The sequence below is a fragment of the Narcine bancroftii genome, chromosome 13 (genome assembly GCF_036971445.1).
Source record: "Narcine bancroftii isolate sNarBan1 chromosome 13, sNarBan1.hap1, whole genome shotgun sequence".
NCBI lineage: Eukaryota > Metazoa > Chordata > Chondrichthyes > Torpediniformes > Narcinidae > Narcine > Narcine bancroftii.
In genome coordinates, this window is record NC_091481.1 from 28,440,047 (window position 1) to 28,465,693 (window position 25,647).

General features: G+C 38.4%; 1 protein-coding gene and 1 long non-coding RNA gene across 6 annotated transcripts in view; one reads left to right on the plus strand and one right to left on the minus strand.

The window, feature by feature from the left end:
* Nucleotides 1–17: 17 nt before the first annotated feature.
* Nucleotides 18–25,647, minus strand: part of LOC138748227 (uncharacterized) — a 75,611-nt gene continuing 49,981 nt past the window's right edge. Inside the window, exons 5-7 of one of the 5 annotated variants that reach the window (XR_011347878.1) lie at nucleotides 1,002–1,225; nucleotides 260–642; nucleotides 18–113 (exon numbers count right to left, since the gene is read on the minus strand). This is a non-coding gene — a long non-coding RNA (uncharacterized lncRNA). Of the gene's footprint in view, nucleotides 114–259; nucleotides 643–1,001; nucleotides 1,226–5,613; nucleotides 6,219–6,343; nucleotides 7,565–7,794; nucleotides 7,841–7,912; nucleotides 11,028–25,647 lie in introns of those variants that run through there. The other 4 variants (XR_011347881.1, XR_011347883.1, XR_011347880.1 and 1 more) reach the window with 4 other exon arrangements.
* LOC138748226 (troponin I, slow skeletal muscle-like) lies at nucleotides 16,453–22,891 on the plus strand. The gene is made up of 7 exons (XM_069908050.1): nucleotides 16,453–16,611; nucleotides 17,701–17,742; nucleotides 17,847–17,978; nucleotides 18,403–18,492; nucleotides 18,586–18,762; nucleotides 20,407–20,501; nucleotides 22,520–22,891. The coding sequence occupies exons 1-7, from the start codon at nucleotides 16,480–16,482 to the stop codon at nucleotides 22,521–22,523; spliced, it is 672 nt and encodes a 223-aa protein (XP_069764151.1). The 5' UTR covers nucleotides 16,453–16,479; the 3' UTR covers nucleotides 22,524–22,891.

The following is a 25,647-nucleotide window of genomic DNA, read 5'->3' on the forward strand; positions in this document are numbered from 1 at the left end:
GGAAGGACTTCAGCAAGTCAAGCAACATCATGGAAGGTAATAGAGTGTTTTGGCCTGTGACCCCTCATCAGGAAATACTTCTTGCAGTATTCTTGTATTGTATACAATTTCTCCTAATGAAGTGGAGACATTTAAAAACAATTAAAATATTTTAATAGTAAAATTAATGAATGAAGTTATAAAATATAAAATAATTTTAACCATATATAGGGATTAGAAATTAATTAAGACAAAAGAAAGAAAATTAAAAAGCACTTACTTTTACTTAGCTTTATAATTGGTCAGACGGAGTTGCTCAAAGCAGCTATGGAATGGAGGAGTTAGGTACAAGGTTCATCCAGTTTCCCGGTGTATCTCAATTATGCCACTTGATGAAGATTCCTGTAGTGAGCAGACGGTGAGGTGCCTCCGATCTTCAGCTTGTCTACATTGGGAAGGCTTGATGTCTGAGATAAGCTCTTCCACGAAGGGTACCTCTCCAGTGGTTTTCCACACACCATCTGTTCAAGCCAAGTACTGTATTTATTTTGCCAATTATCTCTTTGAGGATGCAGTGTTGTCTCATTGGTCCCAGTTCTAATAAAGATGTTTTGATCTGAGATGCTAATTCATTTTCTCTTTTGATGAATGCTGTCTGGCCTGCTGAGTGTTTGTTAAAAAAAAAATCCAGAATTTTCTTTTATATTTCAGATTTTCAGCATCTAGTTATTTATTTATTTGTTTCCTCACCTGTGATATGAACTTGTTCATGTAGACTCAGGCAGCTTGAACAAAAAGCCCCCATCAATCTGCCAGGACTTACTTGTGCCCACCTTAGTCAAGCCCCTCTTACTAATCTGCCTGCTTCTCCCCACCAGAAATCAAGTATCTGGGTGTTAAGTGCAATTAAATGAATGAGGTGCCTCAACTTTTCACAAGGTGCATAGCTAAAGGATATTTAGGCATTTGTATATCTGATATAAATCACTTGCTGATTGATGGCATGAAAGATAACCCCTCACCTGGAGTAGTTTGCTCTTCTCCATGGAAGACGGAGTTTCAAGAATTATTGAAGTCATTGGAACAGATGGCTGCATCAGTGGATTTTGGCAAATATTCTTGAATCTAGGCAACTGAACAGTTCTTGTGCAACAAATTGTAGTACTTTGCTTTCAGGCATACTTAAAGTCCTTTAATACTTCAGACACTTTACAGTGTCTTTAATGTTAATCAATGATCCAATGTGCTATGTAAAAGATAAACAGGGAAATGAATTATTTCTTCCAGTTTTTTTGTTAAAGATAAAAAGTATTGAAAGTCATATTTTAAGGAAAATTGTTAATTTACTTTATATTTGAGTTTACCTGACACAAGAAGGAAAAATCACCAAAGCAAACACTGAGAAGGAAGATTTACATATCTTTTTATGATCTTCAATCTATATGATGCAGTATATAATAAAAAAATGTTTAAATAACTGCAATCACACTTTTTTAGCTAACACCATGAAATAAACTTTTTCAAATCTTTAACTTCTTCACATGTTACTATTGAAATAGTTTGCTGACTGTTTAAGAATATTAAAACTCTGGGCATTTTACAGTGAATCAATTCTCTTTATGCTGGGCTGAATGCCCAGAGTTAAAAGAATAGTGATCTAGATTTAGCTTCACACGGCAGAATTTCCAAGTTAGTAACAATGTTGACACCCTGCAATGTGCTCTACCCTCATTGGAATAAAACTACCACAAATACAGTGACTTCCAGAAGGTAGCCAAAGGTCATATTTGAAGCAGCTGGTGCAACTCAGGCATTTCAGACATTGTTGAAAGTTACTTCTCAGATGACCTTCATTTTTGCTTCTGGTTTATCTACGAATGGATAGAATGTATGTCTCTAAAACTTTGCTCTAAGGTGACCATGTTTTAGGCATGAAGGGTGTAAATTTGGTTCCAAAACAGTGCAGTTCGAGATGATTAAATCTAGGCAAAAGTGTCACCAGGTGATTACTGATACTTGCTAGTATTATACAGAATAGATTGTGACATCATTTGGAATAAAATGCTGATTTCATATCCTCATCCAGAAAGCCCTCCCCCCCATTCCTATCTTTCCCCCTCCCCACAGCAGTATTTAAAGTAGAATTCTGTGCTCCTTTGATTGCTCCTTTAAACAAGTCTTAAAAGCACAGTCTAAAGTGTTCTTTAACTTAAAGGCTTTCAGTTGTTCACTGATGTGCATGCTCATTCCCATTAAAACAACAAGTTATATATTTTACTGAACCCTGAGTCAATTTTGTCCTATCATTGCAAAAAATCACTTGGTTATCATAAAACACACAAGACTGATAAGAAAAGACATGTATTAGAAGTGGAGAGAGAAGAAGAAACCTGTTCTGCCATTCATAGGAATGAATGCATGTATGTTAGTCAGACTTTTGAATTTATTAATATGGGAATTCATTCCTAAGGACAGGTGAACAGAAGTCTGTCTTCTCTTTGGAGTCCAGTATATTTGGGAAAATTAGCAAAAGCAGCAAAGAACATTTCTAGCTGTTGGAAGAGGAGACAGGGAGAAGGTCTGTGTTACTTATGACTTTCAAGGTGACTTGGTCAATTATCTTGTATAAATTGGGCTCCTCCAAATTTAAGTGGAGATATTGGCAACACTATTGTTTGCACCCTCTGTTGCCTAAGAGACATAACTGATACTCTGTTCAAAGGGCTGAGTACATTTAATCCTGCTTTGTCAGACATCAGGTGAAAACAATATGGAGTGTCACAAAGGTTGCCATCCTCCATGATGCACAGTGCGATGGACTGAACACATGACACATTGCAGATGCCAAATAGCTCTGACTTGACTTCCATGAGCATCAAAATATATAGGTTATTGCTGGGTGTCCTTGTAGTTGTCATTTTGTTTGCATTTAAGTAAACAAGACACCCAAAGGATAGATACTGGGGAAACCAAGGACTACTTGCTGGTTACATGCTCAAACTATCCTCAAGTAGAAAATAAATCTCACGGAAAACTCTGCAGTTTGAATGTGATGATTAAAAATAATTGGCATGTTAAACATATATTCCTGTGGCCTGGAGAAAGAAGAAGGGAAGTCTTTTACATATATATATAAATCTTTAATGGGTTATCCATGAATAATTCATTCAACTCCAACATTCATAATTTCCAATGTCACCAAGATTAAGGAGCTGATAGTGAACTTTAGGAAAGGAAAACCAGAGGTGTACGATTGCGGATAAGAGGTGAAGATGGTGAGCAGCTTTTAATTCCTGTGGGTCACTACCTCAGAGGACCTCTCCTGGACCCATCATACTAATGCCATCATGAAGAAAACACATCAGCGCCTCTACTTCCTCAAGAGATTGCGGACGTTCAGTACGTTGTCAGAAAGCTTGGCAAATTTCTACATATGTGTAGTGGAAAGTGTGCTGGCCAGCTGCATCACAGCCTGGTAGGGGGGGGGGGGGGGGGCACCAATACCTCTGAGCGGAAAACCTTGCAAAAGGTAATGAATACAGCCTAGTATATTAAATGCAAACCTCTCCCCACCATCAAGAAAATCTACATGAAATATTACTGTCGGAGAGCGGCAGTAATTATTAAGGATCCCCACCACCCAGGACATGCACTGTTTTTGTTGCTACCATCAAGAAAGGTACAGGTGCCACAGGACTTGTATCTCCAGGTTCAAGAATAGTTGCTCATCTTCAACTGTCATACTCCTGAACAATATAAATTCAAGGATTCATTAAAGATCTCTTTGCTCATTATTTATTACTGAATATGGGGTGGCATGGTAAGCATAGAAGTTTACAATGGCTGTCTGTAAGAAGTTTGTATGTTCTCCCAGTGTCAGCATGGGTTTTCCCCGGGGGCTCCAGTTTCTTCCCACCAATCGAAAGTACTGGGGGTGTAGGTAAATTGGGTGGCACGGACGTGTGGGTGAAAGTGACCTGTTACTAAGCTGTATGTCTAAATTTAATTTTTTTTTTGCATTTGCACAGTTTGTTTACATTTCTTTCTTCTTGAGTAGTTCACAGTTACTAATAATTAGAAATTCTGCATGGCTCACAGAATAAAGAATCTCATGGTTGTATGTGATGTCATGTATGTACACTGACAATAACTTTGAACTTTGCTACCTCACTTCACTCAGCATCAACAATGCTTTCTTTATAGTGACCATTTCACCTCAAAGCAAAAATAAAAGCCAACAGAAAATAAATACCTCAAACCAAGTTTGAGAATCAGAGCAAGAGGTGCTGCACAGAAAAATGCTATCTACTTTGGTTACAGGTCATTTATGTCCTGTGTTTCCAGCATATTTCTAAATTGCTTACCACTCATTGGCTATCTGAAAGGAGAATTAGAGTAGACATATGATGAAGGGAGGGTGCAAAAATAAGAGCTTTGAGTATAAATAATTTGCAATTTGGAGGCGATTGAGCGAGTGTGAGATGTAAGGAAGTGGAATTGTTATGGGGATACTGTCATCTATCATTTCAATTCTTTGGCCAGAGCTCCAACAATGGACAGTTCTGCAATAGCTTGCATTACCTCTTTCATGGAGGAAGGGCATCCAGCTATGCTGCTCTTTGTTGGTTAGCTGCCCCTTCTTCCAATTATATGCCATCTTTCCCTGAAGAGAGGGGAATGCGTTTTAAAACACTGTGTTTGGATATGTTGAGTTTAATCTAACAGGGTAGCTAGTGTTCTGTTCCAGCTGTAAGATACAGTTGTGTGGATTAAAACCATGCTAATTGAATGATTATATGGGGGAATAATGAAAATTAGTCCTGAATTTTTATTGAAAGAAATTGTTGGTGATTGATGGGACGAAGCTCTAAACTCTGTCATATTGAGCAGTGTATGAGATAAGTAGTACTGGTGGAGGGATGAGGCTTTTGAAAGTCTGTTCATTGACCTTATGTCAATTCATTGGGTCAGATCACACTGGATTTGTCCCACATGTATTGTCGTTCATTGCATTAGTTCCATGGACACATGGTTTCTAATGGCATTTGCTTTAGCAGTGTGTGAGCTGCAGGTACCACCAGACGCAAGTAAAAATCTCCCCAAGGATCAGAGACATTTGGAAACTTGAAACTCTGAATAATTACAAAAAATAAAAGTTATTCATCAATTTGTTTTAAGATGAGTTGGGATGAGAGTTTATTGTCATATACATAATAGGAATGTATAGATGCGGCACACCACTAGTCACAGGCCTCCAGTCTGAGAAGCTATTGTCCACGGCCACTCACTGGCTTCTCCCACACAACCAATGTTTTTGAATATTTTAATATGAGATTTCACATCCAAAGTACAGAGTACCTGTGGATAGATGTTAAAATTCTCAAAGATACACTACACTTAAAATCACCAATGCCTGAAGAAGGCACACAAAATCAGTGAACCGGTGTGGACTTGAAAGGCCAACATGGCCTGTTTCCGCTCCGTATATGGTTATATGGTTAATAATTTAAAAACTCAGTTAAGATGCAAATTAATAATAATCACTCAAAAAGAAGTCAATTACTTTTATTTATCTTTTTGTTTCTTTTATTTTATTTTATTTACAGGTACACTGACAAACTGAACTGTCTGGCCCCTCCCCCCACCCTGGCTGATGTTGTATAGGATGGACTTTTTTGCATCATTCATACCACCTTGATGGAAAGCATCGGAGTAAATGATAGGACACATTAAACAAAAAGCAGCAGTGGTGTGGACCCACGGTGAGTGAAGTACAACTGGCCAGTTCAACTGCTGTTGGCTCTGTACAGGCCTAAACAGCCTATTAAAGGAGCTAACAATAGTTTATTTTAAAATCCAATGACCACAGGGTATGGCTCAAAATGGCAGTTGCAGACTCTGGGGAAGCAGAGAACTGGTGCAAGGCCCCAGAAAATTGGAAAAGCAGAGGAAATGGCCTATGGGATGGTGACCTTGGTGGTGGACCAGTGAGCGGCTCCGAGGCTGAAGAACACACAGGAGGGGGCTGTTGGTGACTTGAAGCAAGGTGCCCACGTAGGATGCATGCTTTTGGCAACTGCAGTCGAAAGACTTCTATCAGGCTGTAGACTGCTGGTGACTGGCTCAGACTGGCCAGATATCTGAACCGGGATGCAAGAGGGCACTGAATGATTCCTGATCATGTCAGTGGTGTGCATTTGGAGTTCAGGTGCCGATAGTTCAGACTGAAGGTTGTGTGGCTGCAGGAACACAAGAGGCAAAGCCATAGACATTCAGTGACCCTGGGTTGGGGGGTGGGGGGGGGGGAGGGGGGGAGAATCTCTTTTATTTCTCTTTCTCTGGATACAGGGGTGCTGGGTATTTTTGCTGTTAATGAATCTATCTTAGAGTAGACTAAAAGAAATTTTGTATAATATCACATTCTCTGTTTTATTACATGACAATAAAATAATCTTGAATAAAAATTAATATTGAAAAAAGCCAACAAGTAATTCTTTACTGACCTGCTGTTGTCATCACCACACTCGGCCCACTGACATGCGGATGGTGCTGACAACTATTGTGATCTCTGAGCTATTTTTAAAGACTATTTAATTTAATTCACAACCCTTCCCCTTCATAAATGCAAGAGAGAACATTTAATTATTAATTTAACGACCCATCTTAAGAAAAATCCTTAAAGCTGCGCACTCACCTTTGTTACATTGGAATCCCATTTGTGGATACTGTAATGGTAGTAGAGTGGGAGGACCTCCAAAAGAATAAAGTTGTTCTGCCTGTCTAGATAATTCAGCATATACCATGGAAAAGAGTTTTCCTCTTAACTAACAATATTCAAATAAATATTAAATATTGTATAATGTTCTGTTTTTGTACCTGGCCATTCACAAGATTACTGAGTTGGCTCATTAATAAGGCACTGTAATTTAAAAGTAATTGATTGGGTGTGAAACATTTCTGGTCAACTCAATAACTGCAGGCTTTTTTTCTTTGATAGGTTTCTTGAAAGATCCAATAATGTTACAAGAGGGAATCTTATCGTCCTCAGTTCTTTTGTTGATAATGTTTAGTTTTAGATTTGTTTTTAACCTTTAGCTAGGTATTTCTGTGAGTAGCAAAGAATTCCTGCCTGTTATTGATTAGTTTGTACTTGTCCACAAACTTTCTATGAGATTTTTCTTTGTGATTTGCTATCAAAAGGGGCATTTGAACTAGCAACAGTCTGCCACATTAAGCAATCTTAGCAGTATATCTTTATTAGCAGTGTCAAGTCTCAACGAGGAAATGTCAGTTCAAATAGTGAATTTGATGCCAAATCATACACAGAAAGAAAGTGTGAAATGAAAGAAATATTTGTAAAATGTCCAAAATATAATTAACTTGTGAAATAATTGAACTATTAACTCGTGGAAGTTCATTTTCAATGACAGAAATTAAAACATAATTCTGCTTCATTTTAACTTGTATCTACAATGTCAATGCAAGAACATTATTGCTGTTTAAACAGGAGTGACAGTTCATATGGCAGGGTACCCTTTAGATTGGAACTGTTGAACTTAACTTCACACCTGGCTCATTGTAATACCTGCACATTAAAAACAGTAAGGGCTGTTAGTCTTGTTCATACATGAACAACAAGATCTTGAGCATTATCTGTAGATAAAATGTATCTATAAATTCTGGCACTAAATAAAAAGTGTATCAAGTTTGTATTATACCTTTTAAAAACACAATATGTACTAAGATGCCAGAAGTTAAGATAAAAACAAGTTTAATATAGACAACTGAATGACAATTGATTAAAAGGTGGAATACCTTGGATGAAATGATATGATTTAATTGTGACTTTTAACATACATCTCTGTGGACACAATGTGAAATTTTAATGTTAATAAAAATATTGACAGAAACAATAAAAAAGACAATTGAAATAAATACTAAGAAAAGACTTTCAGACTTAAATTCCTTAATTTGATAACAGCATGCCTTGCATTCCTGAATTATCAAATATTTTAGCAAAACCTCATCACCCCAAATTATCCAAAGTATTCAAATAGTATGCTCTAAAAAAACATTCTGATTGTTAATATATTCAGACAAGAGATATTACCAATGAAGTATTTTTACCTCTGACTGCAAATTCTGAATTTGTTTAAATGCCATCTTCTCTTTCTCAGAATGTTTAATTAAGATAATGAGACAAAGAATTGCATTTTTAGATACATTTCATTCAGGTAAACATCCAGTGAAGTACATGTTGCACCCTAGAAAATCTATATCTGAAGTCTTAAAACAATAGCTGTGATTGCATGGATCATGCTTTTACTACTTCTTCATAATTGCCTAATTTAAATAAATTTATATATTTAGGCAAGCACTGATCTACTTTTGCAGTAACAACCAACCATTTTTAAAATTTCATCTCATCAGTAAAAATAAATAAGCAAATAGATTATTGCTGAGACAGCCTTTCATTGCTTTTGATAGGTCACATCGCCCTTAGTTGTACTAAGATGGAAGGCTTCTTTTGTTCTCAACTCGTGTATTTCCATGGGTTGTAACTTAAAGAATTTTCTTCAGAACTATAAAATCTATTAGAAATTTATCACTATGTGCAAAATTATATTTAATTTAATTTAGTCATATAGCATGGTAATAGGCCCTTTCGGCCCAAGAACCCATGCTGCCATGAATGGTGGGAGGAAACCTGAGCACCCGGAGGAAACCCACGCAGACACAGAGAGAACGTACAAACTCCTTATAGACAATGCCAGATTCAAACCCAAATTGTTGATGCTTTAACAGGATGACACTAATCACTACATTAATCTACTGCCCTGCAACAATACAACATCCAAAATGCTGCACCCAGATAAATAGAATAAGATAGATTTCTTAAAATACTTAGAGTGCATTAAAATGGAGTTCTTTTTCCTCGTGGATGGAAAGATGTAAAAATTACTTGCACAAAGAACTTGTAATGGAAAGGTTGATCGACATCTCAGATTAATGATCAAAGAGTTTTCCTCCTGGTGAAATAAGTATCAAAATTCCCTGATGCAAAATATTATTATTTCAATGTGTCAAAAAATAGGGGATATTTTATTGTATTTTAAATGCTAATTTACATAGGCTTTAATTCATTTCAAGTCCTCTGTTCAAAGACTTCTCATTAAAATAGTTTACATGTTGCCTGTGTAAATGTATTAGAATGTAAGCAAAAGATAACAAAGTGTTTCCTGAGTCCATCTGACAATTGTGTGTCAGATGTTGAATGATTGCTAAAAATAAACTATGACATCTTTTCATGTGTTACTGCTAAAATTATTATCCAATCAGTTAATGGTTCCATTTGGGGTTTTATCATAAAAACCACCATGTGTCCTTTCACTCTTAGTTTTGTTTCCCAACTAAGAGAAGTCTGATAAGTCCCAAGGAAGGTAAGAATGGTTCCAACATTTCTTACAATGAGAACTGAAGTTAATAACAGACAAATCTATTCATTTCAGAAATAAAAAGCTTTATACTATAGTTTCTTGGTGGCTATTGAATTGTTAGTGTTATATATCTATATATAAATCTATATATAGATATATATATAAATATAATGTTTATAGTACAAGTTGTGCATGTCTGATGTAGATAATGTTGTATAATAGTGCAGCCCAACTAAACCTAATGGACAAAATACTTTCGAAGGAGAATTATGTTTAAGCAGCTGGGAAAAGTATGACAGATGACAGTACCAACCAACATGCCAGCAATCCATTGTTAAAAGATTGCTGTTAAAACTGATTGCTGAGGGAAAAGTTTTCCTGTGGATTTTAAGTCAAAATAGATTTATTAAGTAGCTACAAAGTAAGATGTGGTGAACTTAAGTCATCTAAACTAAAATGTAAGAGTTCCAGAGTCTACATTGTAACTTTAACAGCCTTGTTTCGCCACATACAATATTGGTGAGTGTGTGTGTGTCTTGGAATTTTGAAAAGGATTTTATGGTCTTATGTCTTTAGAAACACAAATATCAACATGTGCAAACATCAGGATTGGAAATATGGGTTTAAGCTTTTTGAGATCCAGAGATAAATATTGTAGATGTGTGGTGAGGCATAACTACAGATTTTAGTTAAAACATTGACATTTTCTGTGAGAGATATTAATGACATTAAATAATGATTCGAACTAATCCAGCTGAGATACAAATAGCTACTCATATTTAGCAACTATTGGTGAAATCAACCAAGTGTTTTCAGCACATATTAAGTTTTTCTGTTTTGACAAAAGGAGAGGATATCTACTTGTACTAGATTCTAGGCTGATAATAAAATATCCTCAGCGTGATATTCATCAGTACCTTCAAAGGAAATCCCTGCTTTAAACAGTGAAGCTCATTCTAATGTGCACGGTCAGCGTAGCGATTAGCGCAACACTTTTACAATGCCAACGATCGGGATTGGACCGAGGTTCCCCCGCTGTTTGGAAAGAGTTTGTACATTCTCCCCGAGTCTGCGTGGGTTTTCACTAGGAGTTCTGCCATCCTCCCACCATTCAAAACATACCAGTGGTGTAGGTTAATGGGGTGTAAATTGGGCAGCATGGACTCACCGGCCAAAACAGCCTGTTACCATGCAGTAGATCTAAATCTGCAAGCTATCATAATATTAGTATTCTTCTTTGGCTTGGCTTCGCGGACGAAGATTTATGGAGGGGGTAAAAGTCCACGTCAGCTGCAGGCTCGTTTGTGGCTGACAAGTCCGATGCGGGACAGGCAGACACGGTTGCAGCGGCTGCAGGGGAAAATTGGTTGGATGGGGTTGGGTGTTGGGTTTTTCCTCCTTTGCCTTTTGTCAGTGAGGTGGGCTCTGCAGTCTTCTTCAAAGGAGGTTGCTGCCCGCCAAACTGTGAGGCGCCAAGATGCACGGTTTGAGGCGATATCAGTCCACTGGCGGTGGTCAATGTGGCAGGCACCAAGAGATTTCTTTAGGCAGTCCTTGTACCTTTTCTTTGGTGCGCCTCTGTCACGGTATTAGTATTAGTATTATCCATTCCTTAAACAGCAATGCATAGTACATGTATTAGCTGAAGGGGATCCTAAATTTGTGATACTTTCATCTTACATTCTAGATAAAAAGCCCATAGAATGGTTTTACACATTGGTTAATATTATTCCCTATTGATTTAAATGGAGAATAAAATGTAAAGGCAAATAAACCGAGATTAAACTTTATTATATATTTTCAGATTGCTGAAATTCCATGAAACCCTCAAATATGTCACTGCAGACAGAACACACACAACCTTTGGAACTGAAAAATATTAATCCAGCAAGTTGATGATATAATTAAGCCATTCTCCCTCCACCCCCGCCTGAGGGCCACACCACATTTAAGTAAAAGCCTTATTTTCTTTTACTTTTTATGGTTTTTTGAAAAAGATTTAGTCAGTACAAGCTAAATACAGAAGATTCCAAAACTGACAGCTTCCCACGGAAAGGGGCCCATAAACTGAGCAAAGTCCTTGGGGGCCCATAGCTGAAAAAAGGTTGAGAATGGCTGATCTAAGTAATCTGAAGGTTCTCAGTCATTTATCTGAATTGAATAAACAGGATAAGGCTGGGGAAATACTAGGAAACAGCATTTAGCCTCAAAGTCCATGGATTAGAAAATATATTGCCCTTCAATGTTGTCCTTCTGGATTTCTATTCAGTGACCTCTGCTGGAATGGTGTGGATGTCAACAGCAGCAAAGGGATCTGTTATGTTCCATGTCTACTGATAGTGTAATCAGGGCAGGCAAATATCTCTCAAGATGCGTACATGAAAAAAAACTATTAGAGTGAGGCATCAACCTAAATAAAGAGCATGTTTGGCAGAGGAGAAAGAATGATGTGATGGATAGCCTTGTAAAATTAAAGGGAATTGGCAATCGCTCGTTTTATATAGTGAATATTGAACTATTTAAATGAGGAAGTTACTCATTCACCCACCTTTTTGTGGTACGTTATTCCATGTCAGTGAAGACAATAATTGTTGGTCAGTAGTTGATTCTTCTACATACTTTACTCAAAGGACTGAGCTAAACTCCTGTGGTTTGGTGGTCTCAAAGGCAAAGCTGACTTAATGGGTACTTTCTACTGGGTAAGATGTTAGTGTGAACATTTGGGTTTGACTGGAACATTGGCTTCCTACTTACATGGTAGGAGGTCATTTGGGCCATCCAATCCATACTTGCACCTAACAAAAGAATTCCACCTGTCTCATTCTTCCCTCATTATTTTCCCTGTTGCCCTGCAATTTATTTTTACTCAACATATCCTTAACACCCTTTAATACCATTGTTACTTTAATTCAAGTTCATTATCATCTGACTGTACATTTACAGCTAGATGAAACAGTGTTTCTCTGAAACCCCTCTCTCACACACACACAAAATACATATATTAGAATCACAAAAATATAATTTAAAATAAATATATATCTATTTTGGAATGATTTACTCAGTTACAGGATACCGTCCATCATTCTCACAGCTTGCAGGAAGAAGCTATTTTCCAGCCTGGCATTCCTGGTTTTGATGATCCTGTACATCCTTTTTAATGGTAGTGGGTCATAGAAACTGTGTGCTGGAAGGAAAGGGTCCACATAATACTTTGAGCCCTATTTAATCAATATTCTTGCTGAATGTCAATAGAGGAAGGGTGTCCCCAGCCCAATAATATAGATAATTTACAGTAGCCAATTCACCTATCAACAAACGCAAGAGAAGCAGATGTGGGAATATGGATTTTTTTTAAAGTACTGGAGAAATGAATTGAGCAGCATTTACGGGAGAAAATAATTGTCAACAGCACTTTTTTTTTCGAGTTCACCTACCAACACATCTTTGGGAAGTGAAAAGAACAGGAGCAGGCATGCACTCTCGAGAAAATCCAAAGCCACATAGCGCAGGAGGTTCCGACAAATTATGCAGTAGTACTGACTACATCACTCTCCCCTTCTTGCCCTCAGCTGAGTAGAGGAGAGACAGCAAGAAGATACAAAAAAATAAAACTCAAAAGAAAACTACGTTTCAGTTGCCTGCCATGTGACTTTCACACTTATAACAATAGAAATGAACTGAACAACAGTTCTATCTGCCACTGACAGTTTGAAGCTGATGAGCATCAGTTTATGATTGCACAGGTTCATTCATGGTTTCCAACCATTGCCCATACTGGAGGTAGTAGCATGCTGCACATTACAGTTTAAGAAAAGACACTTCATGGAAAATATGGGTATCTGAAACTTTGTTCCAGGGCTTTGGACTGTTACAGTTCTACATCAGAAGAACATATTTCTCTGCAGGAATTGCAGCTTTTAGAATATTAAATAGGTCCTATTAGTTGCAATTTCCAATGGGCAAAACAAGATGATAACAATTAAAAGTCTTGCATTTAGGTAGTGCCTTCCATCCACTCTTCCCAAAGAGCTTTCCAGCCAAGGAAATAAATTTAGTTGCTGGTATAATCAAGATCAAGGTTCCTTTGTCTGCTTAAGGCAGACAAAAACTTGCCGTTAGTATTGCCCAGCACTCCCTACAGTAAGAGAAAGAGAAGCAAAACTGAATGTCCATGGATTTGCCTCAGTGCTCCCACAACATCTGCAGCCACACTGGTTCCTGTTTGATCCATTGGCAATTCAAGCTCCAGATCCAAAGTTCTGATATGATCAGGAGGTTTACAGCACCTGAGGCCCTTCGGCAGCCCTTCTTGCCCTCAGCACCCTCTTTTTTTTCTATTTTTTTATTGGGTGTGGAGTTGCAGGGGGTTAGCACCCTCTTGATTCCTGGTTCCGTTGAGTCAGTCACCAACGGCCCTCAGCCTGTGTGGAGTCCTTCAGCCACTGAGCTCCTTGCTGCTCCTCTGCCTTGGTCACCATCAAGTAAGGTTGTCCCTTATGCATCTCTTTCTCAACAGGAGGAGTTCCCTCCATTTCTGTTGCCATTTGCTGGTCCGCTGGTCCCCAGAGTCTGCACAGGCACCATCATCTAACATACAAATCACTCTTAGAAATAGCAAAAGGACAATGGCTAAAAATTGTCTTGGATTGAGTGAATTTTTATAAAAAATATGATTGCCAGATGTGATTGTACATATAGTGTGCAGGTAGCACATGTCTGACCTTGAAATTTTTCCCATGCATGCATGGAAGTTGACAGGTATGTGCCACAAATATTCTCTGCAGACCCAAATTTAGATGGTTCCTGTAAGTCTTCATTTTTGTTACAAAGAATCATACTCAGCCAACAAATCATATTTGGTCTTATAAGAAGCAGCAATGTTAAAATTATTTTTATTATTGAGATGAATGCACTACAAAGATAAAGGATGGGGAAAGAACGAGGAATGTATTTACCTGAAGCAATTAAGATATTTATGTCTATATCATATGAGACATGTATAGCTGGTTAGAAATGAAATATGAAGGCATTTCCATGCCAGTCATCAATTTCCAGATTATGCTGCAATAAACTGCATTAAGACCAGATATTCTACCTTAATGATGCCAAATTCAGAAAGTACAGCCACCTCTAAAATTGCTGGTACTTGTCCATACTGTGACTTGAACAATCTTTATTATATTAAGGAACTTAAAACCATTAGAGGCCAGAAAATAACAAATAATGCAAACAATTGGAGGAAGAATGAATATGACAAATGAGAAAACTTTCATGTTTCAGGGAAATATAGGACCTGGGGTGGTTTATGAGGTGGATTTTTGGGGAAAAAAAGAAAGGTTGGTGGGGGGGGGGGGATTTCCTAAATGCTGTCAAATGTGGTAGATCATGACTTGAAATAATTCCACAAGTCAAAGAATAAAAATTGCTAATAACAATTTAGTTTAAAAAAATTGACTCATTTGGGAATTATCAAAAAGAAATAGATTGACTGAAAACTTGGTCAAGTGTGATTTACTGAGCTGTTTCGAACTTGTTGCAAGAATTTCTCAAAGCATGGCATTGTGCAGTGAAAAAATAAACTTCAACAGTAAACTAACTTCTCTCTTTGCTGTTCCAGGTTTAAAGAAGTAACTCCAAAATGTCTGAACAGTAAGTTAAATTTTGCTTCAATTTTGAGATTAGATTTGTGCCTTATTTTATAGTCTGAATGCCAAACATTGAAGTATCAGCACACAGTTCCTTTGTATCTACCATTTCTTTGCAAAAGAAATCTTTTTTTTCTTAAACTCAGAAATTACACCAAGTATATGTTTTGTTTTTATGAGTTAATTAACACAAGATTCTTCCACTGTCTCTTTAGAGAATTTTTTTTCACAATATCTGGCAGACAATCTGTTCCAAAAGATGCATGCCTCTAAATTTCACTGAGCTGGATGGATTTTAATATTGTGATCCAACTCATTCTGCTCCCTTTGTGCTTCATCCTATGTTTAGCACTTGCTGCACTGGGAATTTATATCGTAATTATAATTTTAACAATTCAGCCTGGTGGAAGGCCCTTCCAACACACGAAACCCGTGCGAGCTGAGTATTTAGTAGCTAACAACCAGTTTTGTTCTTAGATTCTAGGGCTTTGAAAAGTCTCTCAGTTCACAATATGGTACCAGAGGACATTGTGCTTACGTCCAATGCGCTGACACTAATCACTGCTCAAATTAGAGGACTCCTCAACTTGAACTGCTGCAATTTTACCATTTCTTTAAAATGGTGGCCTTTGAAGATTTTATTTAACTTTAACTATTGTCATCTCATTCAGTTAAGTTGGGTATATACAAGAATAACGATAGCTAAAAAAGTACAGATTTTAAAAATTATGACTAAATATTGACAATAGTTGAATAGTCTTGTACCCTGAAAGATCAAGTATAAAACTGATACTTAATAACCGATAAAATTTGAAAAATGTCTAAATCACTATATAGCTGGTACTAAAATGAAATTATAAATAGAAGTAGGAGAGATTATGGTTATATTTTATGTTGTTAATCTAGTTGGAATGATAATTATGATGTTTTTTTCTAATGAACATATCTCTCTCCCTCTCTCTCTCTCTCTCTCTCTCTCTCTCTTTTTCAGGGAAGAGGTAAGGCACATTGATAGATGTGGAGTTACTCTCTGGAGCAGTTCTGTTTACTCACCAATTTCTTATTTAATATCCAACATAGGAATCACTTTTAAATTTAATTTTAGACATACAGCATGGTAACAGGCCATTTCGGCCCACGAGTCCGTGCCGCCCAATTTACACCTAATTAACCTACACCCCCGGTAATGTTTTGAATGGTGGGAGGAAACCAGAGCCCCCGGGGAAAACCCACACAGACACGGGGAGAACGTACAAACCCCTTACAGACGGCACAGGATTCGAAGCCCGATCCGGCTCCGATCACTGGTGCTGTAAAGGTGCGGCGCTAACCGCTTCGCCAACTGTGCTGCCCTTGTTGCCTATCTGATCATTTGCCTCCTGATGTTTTAGCAGTATGAAGAAGAAATTGTGGAGGAAATGGAAGACGATGAAGAAGTTCTTGAACCGGAACCGGAGCCAGAGCCAGAGCCTGAGCCCGAGCCACCAAAACCAGCGCCTCCTAAGCGCATTACTCCTCTCTCAAAATATCATCATGAAGTTACTGCTAAAGTAAATACCCCATTTCTTTATCTCCTCTTTAATACAATTGTTTTCCTATTTCCATGCATTTGTTATTTTCTCACAATTTTGGTCGGATTAAATTTGAATGGACTTACTTACTTAATAACTACTAGTAAAGTCTCTCAATCTCAATATAAAATCTGTTAAATATTATAACACATGGTCCTGTACTAGAATTGTAAAATGCAAGCTTTATTACGATTTAATTTAAAGATTTAATAGAAACAATCTTTCTGCAAACTTGTGTGTGGAATTCACTCTGGACAGATCCACAATGATTAAAAGAATAATCAGATGTTTTTCATCCTATGATTCATTGCAGGAATTATTGTTAAACTAAGATTAGATTTTGAGTGATGTAATATATATTTGTTAACAATTTATCCTTATTTACTTTGGAGAGCTTAGAGGTGGGATCGTGGATAAGGGGCTGCTTCATGGATTGGGCAAATGTGGAGCTCATGACATTTGCTAACTGATGGGAAGAGAGGTGGGGAAGACGGTTGCAACAGTCAGATCAGTGATGAAGAATAAGAGATAAATATGGGACTTACCTTATTGAGGACCCCATCTATTACTGCATTGTGAAGTCCTAGTTGACTCTGAAATGCCCTATGGTACTTTGCTCCTGGAACAACTGGTACAATTTCCTCCACGGTGCCCTGATAAATTTCTGAAGTGGAACTGTTCAACCTGTAAATGGTCACAAATCTATTCCACTCCAGATTTGATTGATTTTCAGATGTAGCATGCTGTTAAAAAAAGACCTTTCAATTCAGAATTTTTGGCTTTTTGTTTGTATTTGGTCCAGCCCATAATGATGAATCCAAATGCCTTCAGGAGAATCCTTTAAGGCAAATAATGGTTATCTTGAATATCTTTGTATCATAAGTTGAAACTGAACAAATAAACAGATACAATTAGGAGAATGCTGGATAAATGCAGGGGGGGGGGGGGAAATAAATGTGAGTAACAATGTATATCCTTTTAAAGTTTCTCATTCCATTGGTTGAATGGTCAAATGTACTTATCTAATCATATGGACCTAACAATGTGAAATTTTATTGCCCATAACAGAAAAGTAGCAAGATCTCAGCATCTCGCAAACTCCACCTAAAGGTGAGATAACTTATGTTTTTTTTTCCTTTTATTTGGAAGATAATTTTGGAAGGTTAATCTTGCAATTTGTTTTACTGTGTGAATTAACAACATTTCTTACACAGATCTTAATGCTCGGCAAAGCCAAAGAAGACCTGGAGAATGAAATAGAGGAACGGAATGAAGAGAAGGAAAAGTTCCTAGCAGAACGTGTACCTCCTCTCAACCTTCATGGTCTTTCTCTTATTGACTTGCAAGTAAGAGCATTTTACATACTGGTAATTATTCCATTGAAACCAGGAACATGTAACATCTACAATTACAATTTAAGTAACAATTGTTTTTCCAGAGAATGTTCAATGAGCAAGCATTTCAATGGTTACCCATCTCCAAAAAATGTTGGGAAGATGCAAGCTCAAATCTACTTCAAAGTCAGATTAACATTTTAACAGTTAAAGGAAAATTTCTGGCTTTAACTCCAATAAAATGAGTAGCCCATGAACCATCAAACTAGCAATGAACTTGTGAACAGAATGAGCTCATTGGAGAGGGATGTCTGGGATAGTAACTGCCAAAACTTTCTTCATAGTGCCCTCTCTCCAGGAAATTTTTAACTGACTTGACTGGGCATTCACCATATCTTGCAGTCACTAATATTTACCATAACCTATATTATTCCAGAACTTGTGCAAAGAACTCCATCAAAAAATTGAAATTGTTGATGAAGAAAGGTATGACTTTGAGTTTAAAGCCGGCAAGAACAGCTATGAGGTACATGACAAATTTTATGTTTTAACCTGCATCTTATCAGTGTACCATGGATGCATCACCTTGAACATTTTACATCCAATTTTCTGCCAACAGATTCATGATCTGTCCCTGAAAATTCTTGACCTTAGAGGGAAGTTTAAGCGACCTCCTTTACGCAGGGTCCGTGTTTCTGCTGATGCTATGTTGCGTGCTTTATTGGGATCCAAGCACAAGGTGTCTATGGATCTGAGAGCCAACCTGAAGTCAGTTAAAAAGGATGATACAGAAAAGGTAAGAATTAAATAACATCTCTATATTTTCATATTAGGATTTTTATTATGTTTTGTTATCTGCTTCAATGTTCATTTTCAGCAATACTCAGATGCAAAATAATTCTACATTTGGAGTTAATCATCATTTGTTTGGTAATGCCAAACAAAAGTTTAATAAGTACACATATTAATATTGAGAATATTTTTGGTAATTATCATACCTTTTAAAATGCATAAATGCATACGTACTCACAATTTGTGGTTAAATAAAAAAGCAGAGTGCCCTTGATCGGCACTGTAGAAATACACAGCTTAACACTGTACTCCAGATGTTCATCCTTGGCTCTCCTTAGAGTGCCCTGCAGTATTCAAATCTGGTACAGTCAACAGTTCTCTGCCAATTACCAATAACAATCTGTGTAAACTATTTTATTTAGAAAAGAAAAATGTTAGGTCACGGAGTAGACTGCACAACTGAGCTTATTACAGTTATTATAGTTTAAATAACAATTTTAAAATGTTATTTCTTGTTTTTTTTTAACTTCGACCTTATATGCCTGTCCCAATCTCCATTTCACTCCCTGTCAAATAATTTAAATTTGATTAAAATTAATAAAATTTCAACTTCTGGCTCTTTGTGAGAAATTATTCATTGGTTAGTTTGCATCATGACATCATTGTTGATGGATGCCAGATGTCCTTTGCAAGTAACAGCAGACAAGAACCGATATACAAATGAAAGGGGGATGCTGCACTGCAATGGTTTTAGTATCTGTGGCGAGTGTGCCTTGAGGTCACTGATCAGCACCATCCCTTCTCTATGCTTTTACCGAAGGGACCAGAATACTCTTGCTCTGCCCCTGGTCTCACCACTGAGGCCAAAAGTATTTTGTGACGTTGTGCTGAGGGACAGATGTGCTTCATACCAGATCCTTAATGCCTGATACAACCAATTAATTTCAATGGGCTCACTGGACTTTATTGAATTATATTTTTTTTTGTTTTTCTTTAATTCACTGCAGTTTCATGAGGTTGAAAATGCAATATTTATAATTTAAAATATTTTCTTTATTATTTATTTTATCAACTGTTGTAAATCATCAACGATCTATGGAAATAGTAGTGAACAAGCCTTCACATATCATATATTGTCCAGATTGACTAGACAACTTTCTTCTTCCTGTGTCCCAGTCACCACTGGCTTTACCTCACAGAATGGCTGTTCCTCTGACCCCAGCTCTGCAATGGGAACAACTCAACAGTAAACATTTTGTACAGCTACAGCCTTTGTTCTTTTTCAGGGGGATTAGTTTTTATTTGCATTTTAATCACTAATAACTAGAATCCTAAGCAACTTAAAGCTTTCACCAGATGTAAAATGGACCAGGATGGGCAGGTTGATTTAGCCATCAATTGGTTTGTTTATGAGATCTTGTAATTTAATTCCCACAATAACATTTTAAAGAGCTTTAATTGTCTCATTGGATTGTAGTTGGATCATTATCCAAAATTAATAGAACTGAGAATCAGCCAGGGTGTATAAACAGTTGTATAATATGGTATCACCTGTTTTACACTAATGGTCATCTAAACTTTATCTGGGCTTGATCCTAAACACCTGCCCTTTACTCTAAATGTACACTGTTTTGCCAACTCTTAACAGGAACGTAATGTTGAAGTAAGCGACTGGCGTAAGAATGTGGCGGCCAAATCTGGCATGGAGGGCAGAAAGAAGATGTTTGACGCTGCCAGTGCACAGTAAGTATTGGATGAATTGAAGCACTGGTTTTGGTTTAAATTCAACATCAGGGATCTGAAAACTCAAGTGGTATGTCAATTCTCCACTGGAGAAGGGATAACACTGGAGATCCTGCTGCCAAAAGAGCTTGGGAAAGTGACTAGAGTGTCAGTCGGGGAACACTTTAGGACCAGTGATGTTTAAATTAGTGACAGGAAAAGATAGGTCTGGTCCAATAGGGCAGACTGATTTTGATGGCATTAGTTAGGAACGTGATGGTTCGTCAGAAGAGGCTGTTCCAGGTAAAGGGACAGCTAACAAGTCGGAGGCTTTTGAAAGTGAGATGGTGAGACCTCAGGGGCAGCATATTCCTGTTGGAATGAAGGGAAACATTGGACAGGGTGAGGGAACCCTGGTTGACAAAAGATATTGAGGTTCTGAAGAGGAAAAAGAAGAAGGCATATGTCAGGCACAGGCAGCTGGAATCAAGCAGATCCCTTTAGGAGTTAAGAAATGCACGAATAGACATAAGGTGGACATCAAAAGGGCAAAGAAAGGGGATGAGAAGAATCATAAGATTATATAAGTATAGTTGGAGCAAAAGGGTAACTGGGGAAAGAATAGGTCCCCTTCAGGATCAATGTTGTTTGTCAATGTGTGCAACCATAGGAAATGAGTGTAGTTTTAAACGAATATATTTCTCATCCATATTTACTATGGAGAAAGTTATGGAAGTTAAGGAATTAAGATTAAAAATTCAATTTATTGTTATAGTAATAAAACTGTGTCATATTACATGAAATTTCTTTTTGCCTGCTGCAAGGCAGACAGATTCACCACCGGCAGGAATTGCCTAAGCACGACTTGCAGTCAGACTTGTGGTCAGTGAGAGAATCAAAAGAGAGTCCGCTCCAGAGTCACTGAGTGGTCGTAGATTCATCTCCAGTGCTTCTGTAACCCCTGTGGCCACACAGAGTCCAGTCCAAACCTTTGGCAACACAAGCTCCAGATCCGAACTTCCGACCTGGTCAGGAACCCTTCAGCGCCCTCGGCACCTCATCGCATCCTGATTCTGATACCTGGTATCTCTCCAGCCAGTTTGAGCCAGTCTCCAGCAGTCCGCAGTCTGGTGCGAGTCTCCTGACAGCAGTCCACTGCTTCCATGGGATTTTTGCCTCGAGTCACTAGCAGCCCATTGCATGCTTGGTCCCTCAGCCGCAGAGCCCCCTCACTGGTTAGCTGCGGTGGTAACCGTCCCTGCGGGTCATCTCCTCAGCTTCTCCTTCTTCTCAGACAGGGGTTGGGGGGGGGGGTGGTGATTCCCCAGATTCTGCAGCCCCTCGTGGCTGCTGCCGATTAATAGGCTTTGCCATCTTGGGCGCAGACCTATGGATGCGGGATTTCAAATAAAAACCCTTGTTGGCTCCCTCAATGGGCCATTCCAAGCCAGTTCAGAGCTGACGGCAGTTGACCCCGCAGGAGCGCTGCATCTGCTCTCTCTCCCCCCGGGTCTGCCCAGTGGCAGCGCTGCCACTGCAGTGGCTCTGTCAGCACCACCATCTCACATATTAAAGGAAGTGAACAGTGATGTCTTGAAGCTTATCTACATTACAAAAGAGAAGCTCTTGGCAGATGTAAAGAGTATTAAGGTGGATAAATCTCTGTGGCCTGACCATGTGTATCCTCGGACATCATAGCTAGGGAAGAAGCCACAGGTGAGGAACCAGAACATTGGAGGGCGGCTAATGTCCCTTTATTTAAGAAGGGCTACAAACCAGGGAACTATAGACCAATGAGCCTAACATCAGTGGTGGAAATTTTACTAGAAGTTCTGAGTTCTATCAGAGGAACCAGTTCATTAACAACATTTAACATACATCTTGACAGCTACACAGTTAAAGAAGGTTCAGATAGATATGGGCAAATGGGAATGGACGAGTTGGGCCAAAGGGCCTTTGTCTGTATTGTGTAACTCAATTAGTCTATGATGTAATTTGATTTTGATGAGAATACTTATTTATGTTTTGCTTTTCTACAGGTAATCCACATGGAATATTGCAAGTGTTAACCAGTAACAACTTTTAACTCTCCAGTGTTTGGTTTATCATTTTCATACATGGTAAAAACATCTTGGTTAATAGTTTTCTTATTCTCAACCATCCTACTGAATTTTAGGCGTAGTTTTAGACTTCTTGCATATTTGGTGATTAGATTTTGGAAATAATCAACTTTGACAAGATATGTTTGCAATGACCTTCTATCCTGTAACCAAAAATGAGCAGTGAAATTGCTTCTCCCTGGATAATGTCATTGTCTAATTTTTGTTACTAGAGTTTTAATTTCTGGAAAGAGAATTTCAAATCCTATTACCACAACTGGGATTAAAAAAAAAATAAAAAGCTTCTATCAATAGTGGCTTATGCTGGATTTTTTCCACATCCTCTGAAAGAAAAGGTAGAAGAGACTGCAATGTCTTAGTTCAAGAAACCTCCTATTGACTGCAATCAATTCATAAATGTTATTTGGCAATAATAGTCTTATTTACTGCATCAGACTCAGAAAAGAAAATCAGAATTTTCATTAAATATGATCGTAGAATTAAAGATAAACATCAAAGACACAAGAATCTTCAGATTCTGTGCCTGGAGTAAAATCAAACTGGAGGAATTCAGTAGGTAAGCAGCATCTGCGGAAGCAACATTTCAGTTCAAAACCCCGCAACCTAGAGTGTAAAGAGGTGATAGTCTGGGGGAAAAAAAAATGGGCAGATGATAGGTGGAACCAGATGAGAATGGAGATGCTGGACAGTTGGAGCCAGATGGAGGGAGGGAGGATGGAAACAGAGGGTGGAAGATGGGTGAAAAGAGGAGGCTGAAGTTGCGTATAGTTAGAGTGAGTAAGGTAAATGGAAAGTGGAACCGGATAGGGGAGGTTGATGGAGCCACAGATAAGCCCTGTTGGAAAACCAGAAGGTGTGCTGTGTGAGTGACCGAGAGATGGAGTCAGGTGGAGGAGGGAACCAGGAGGGAGAAAGGAGCACAGGAAGTAAAAAAAAAAAATTAAATGTGAACAAACCCCATACGTTTTTGGATGGGAGGGAACTCCAACAGCCACAGGGAGAATGTACAAACCTCACAGATAGCATTGGATTCGAACCCAGGCCGCTGATGCTATAATATTATTGAGCTAACCGCCACTTGATTTGTTCTTTCGCAATCCCCTTCCAAAAACAAGTAAACGAAACTCTTAGCTGCCACAACAGTTCAAAATGGAGAAAATGCAGCTGTGTTGGGCAATGTCACCTTTTGGATCTGAAGTTAAACCACTGCCCCATCCTTTCCTGCAGACTATTTCTGAAGAGCAAAGGAAATATTGTTGATGTCCCTATCCCACATTTACGCCACATTAAACAATCCCACAATAGATTATCTTGTTATTGCACCAAAGAAAAGGTACAAGGACTGCCTAAAGAAATCTCTTGGTGCCTGCCACATTGACCACCGCCAGTGGGCTGATAACGCCTCAAACCGTGCATCTTGGCGCCTCAGTTTGGCGGGCAGCAGCCTCCTTTGAAGAAGACCGCAGAGCCCACCTCACTGACAAAAGGCAAAGGAGGAAAAACCCAACACCCAACCCCAACCAACCAATTTTCCCTTGCAACCGCTGCAATCGTGTCTGCCTGTCCCGCATCGGACTGGTCAGCCACAAACGAGCCTGCAGCTGACGTGGACTTTTTACCCCCTCCATAAATCTTCGTCCGCGAAGCCAAGCCAAAGAAGAAAGAAAGAAACCTCATTATTACTGTTGGAGCCTGACAGCAGTGACTACTTTTTAAAAGAAGTGGTTCATTATCTATAAGTGGTGAGGAATGTTGTGAAAGCTGCTTTTCTCTCTTGTTACAATAGAATAAGATTTGGAATGTGCTAAATATAATTATACCATTTTGGGGAACAACTGCACAAGTCCTATCCATTTAGTTTATTTTAAGCACAACAGATGTTTTACAATTAGCCACAAATGGCAGAATCTCAAGAAATGTGTTCACATGCAATGCTTCTATAAAACCGGAATATTTAGGAGGAATGCAGAATCTGCTGTGAAGGCTTTTTGGCCAGACTGACAACAGATGCAAAACAAAGTAGCATTAATGTCCTCAAGTAAATCCGTTCAATGAAGTAAGGACCCATTTGGTCTATTCGTTACCAATAGAGATAAGAGTCAGGATCATAGGCGTTTCTAGCATCTGGCAGCCATGGCACAAGCCCTGGGTGCCACTTGAAGTGGCGGGGGTGGGTGGCAGGGGTGGGGGGCGGGGGGGTTGCCACTGTCCTCGCCTCGCCTGTTCAATATCAAACTCCCGAGCCCAACAGAGAATCTCCATCTGACAAAAGGACTTTGAAGTATGGATCTGATGTTCTTTAATGACATTGTCACATTTGGAAATCAAGCCAGTGTCTGTGTCAACGAGTTGAACTGATTTGAAAAAAGGGCAACCATGAGACCCTTATCAACTAGTCTCATTGCAAAGTTAATCCTAGCCATGAATAGATCAACAAGCACATGTAAATGTTAGATCACAAATCATTATCACAGTGTTAAGTCAAACTCCCAATCAAAATTTCATTCCAGGAAGTCGCGCCACACTTTTATGTTTGCATGGATTATACCTTATTTGTCTTGAAGCTAAGGGATGTGGTCTGTGGCTGAAAATGCTGAAACTTGGTGGAGACGCTACACCACGCCACAAATTATGTCACATCTATTGTCCAGATGCTAAACTGTGCAAGCAATGCTTCATTAAGATAATAAATAATCTATGTGTTATCTGAAGGTGCTCTCTTTAATTATTAATAAAAATATTTAATAAAACTTATAGTCTGTGCAAAACAAACTTTAGGAGTATTAGAAGGGACTCCGAATGTTTACATTCATACACATTACCACATAATGTTTCCAGGAAAATAGGTGGCGTTTTACATTTAATTTACAGTTCAATACGTACAGTCAATATAAAGCATAGCAAACATATACACAATGCATTACCATCTGCTGGAATGAACAAAATGGCTTTGACCATCAGGACCGTCACTCATCTGGGTGAAGATCAGCTGCCCTGTGATGCTCAGGATGGCGGAGCTCTTCATCTCTGGCACCCATGCCCTCCCC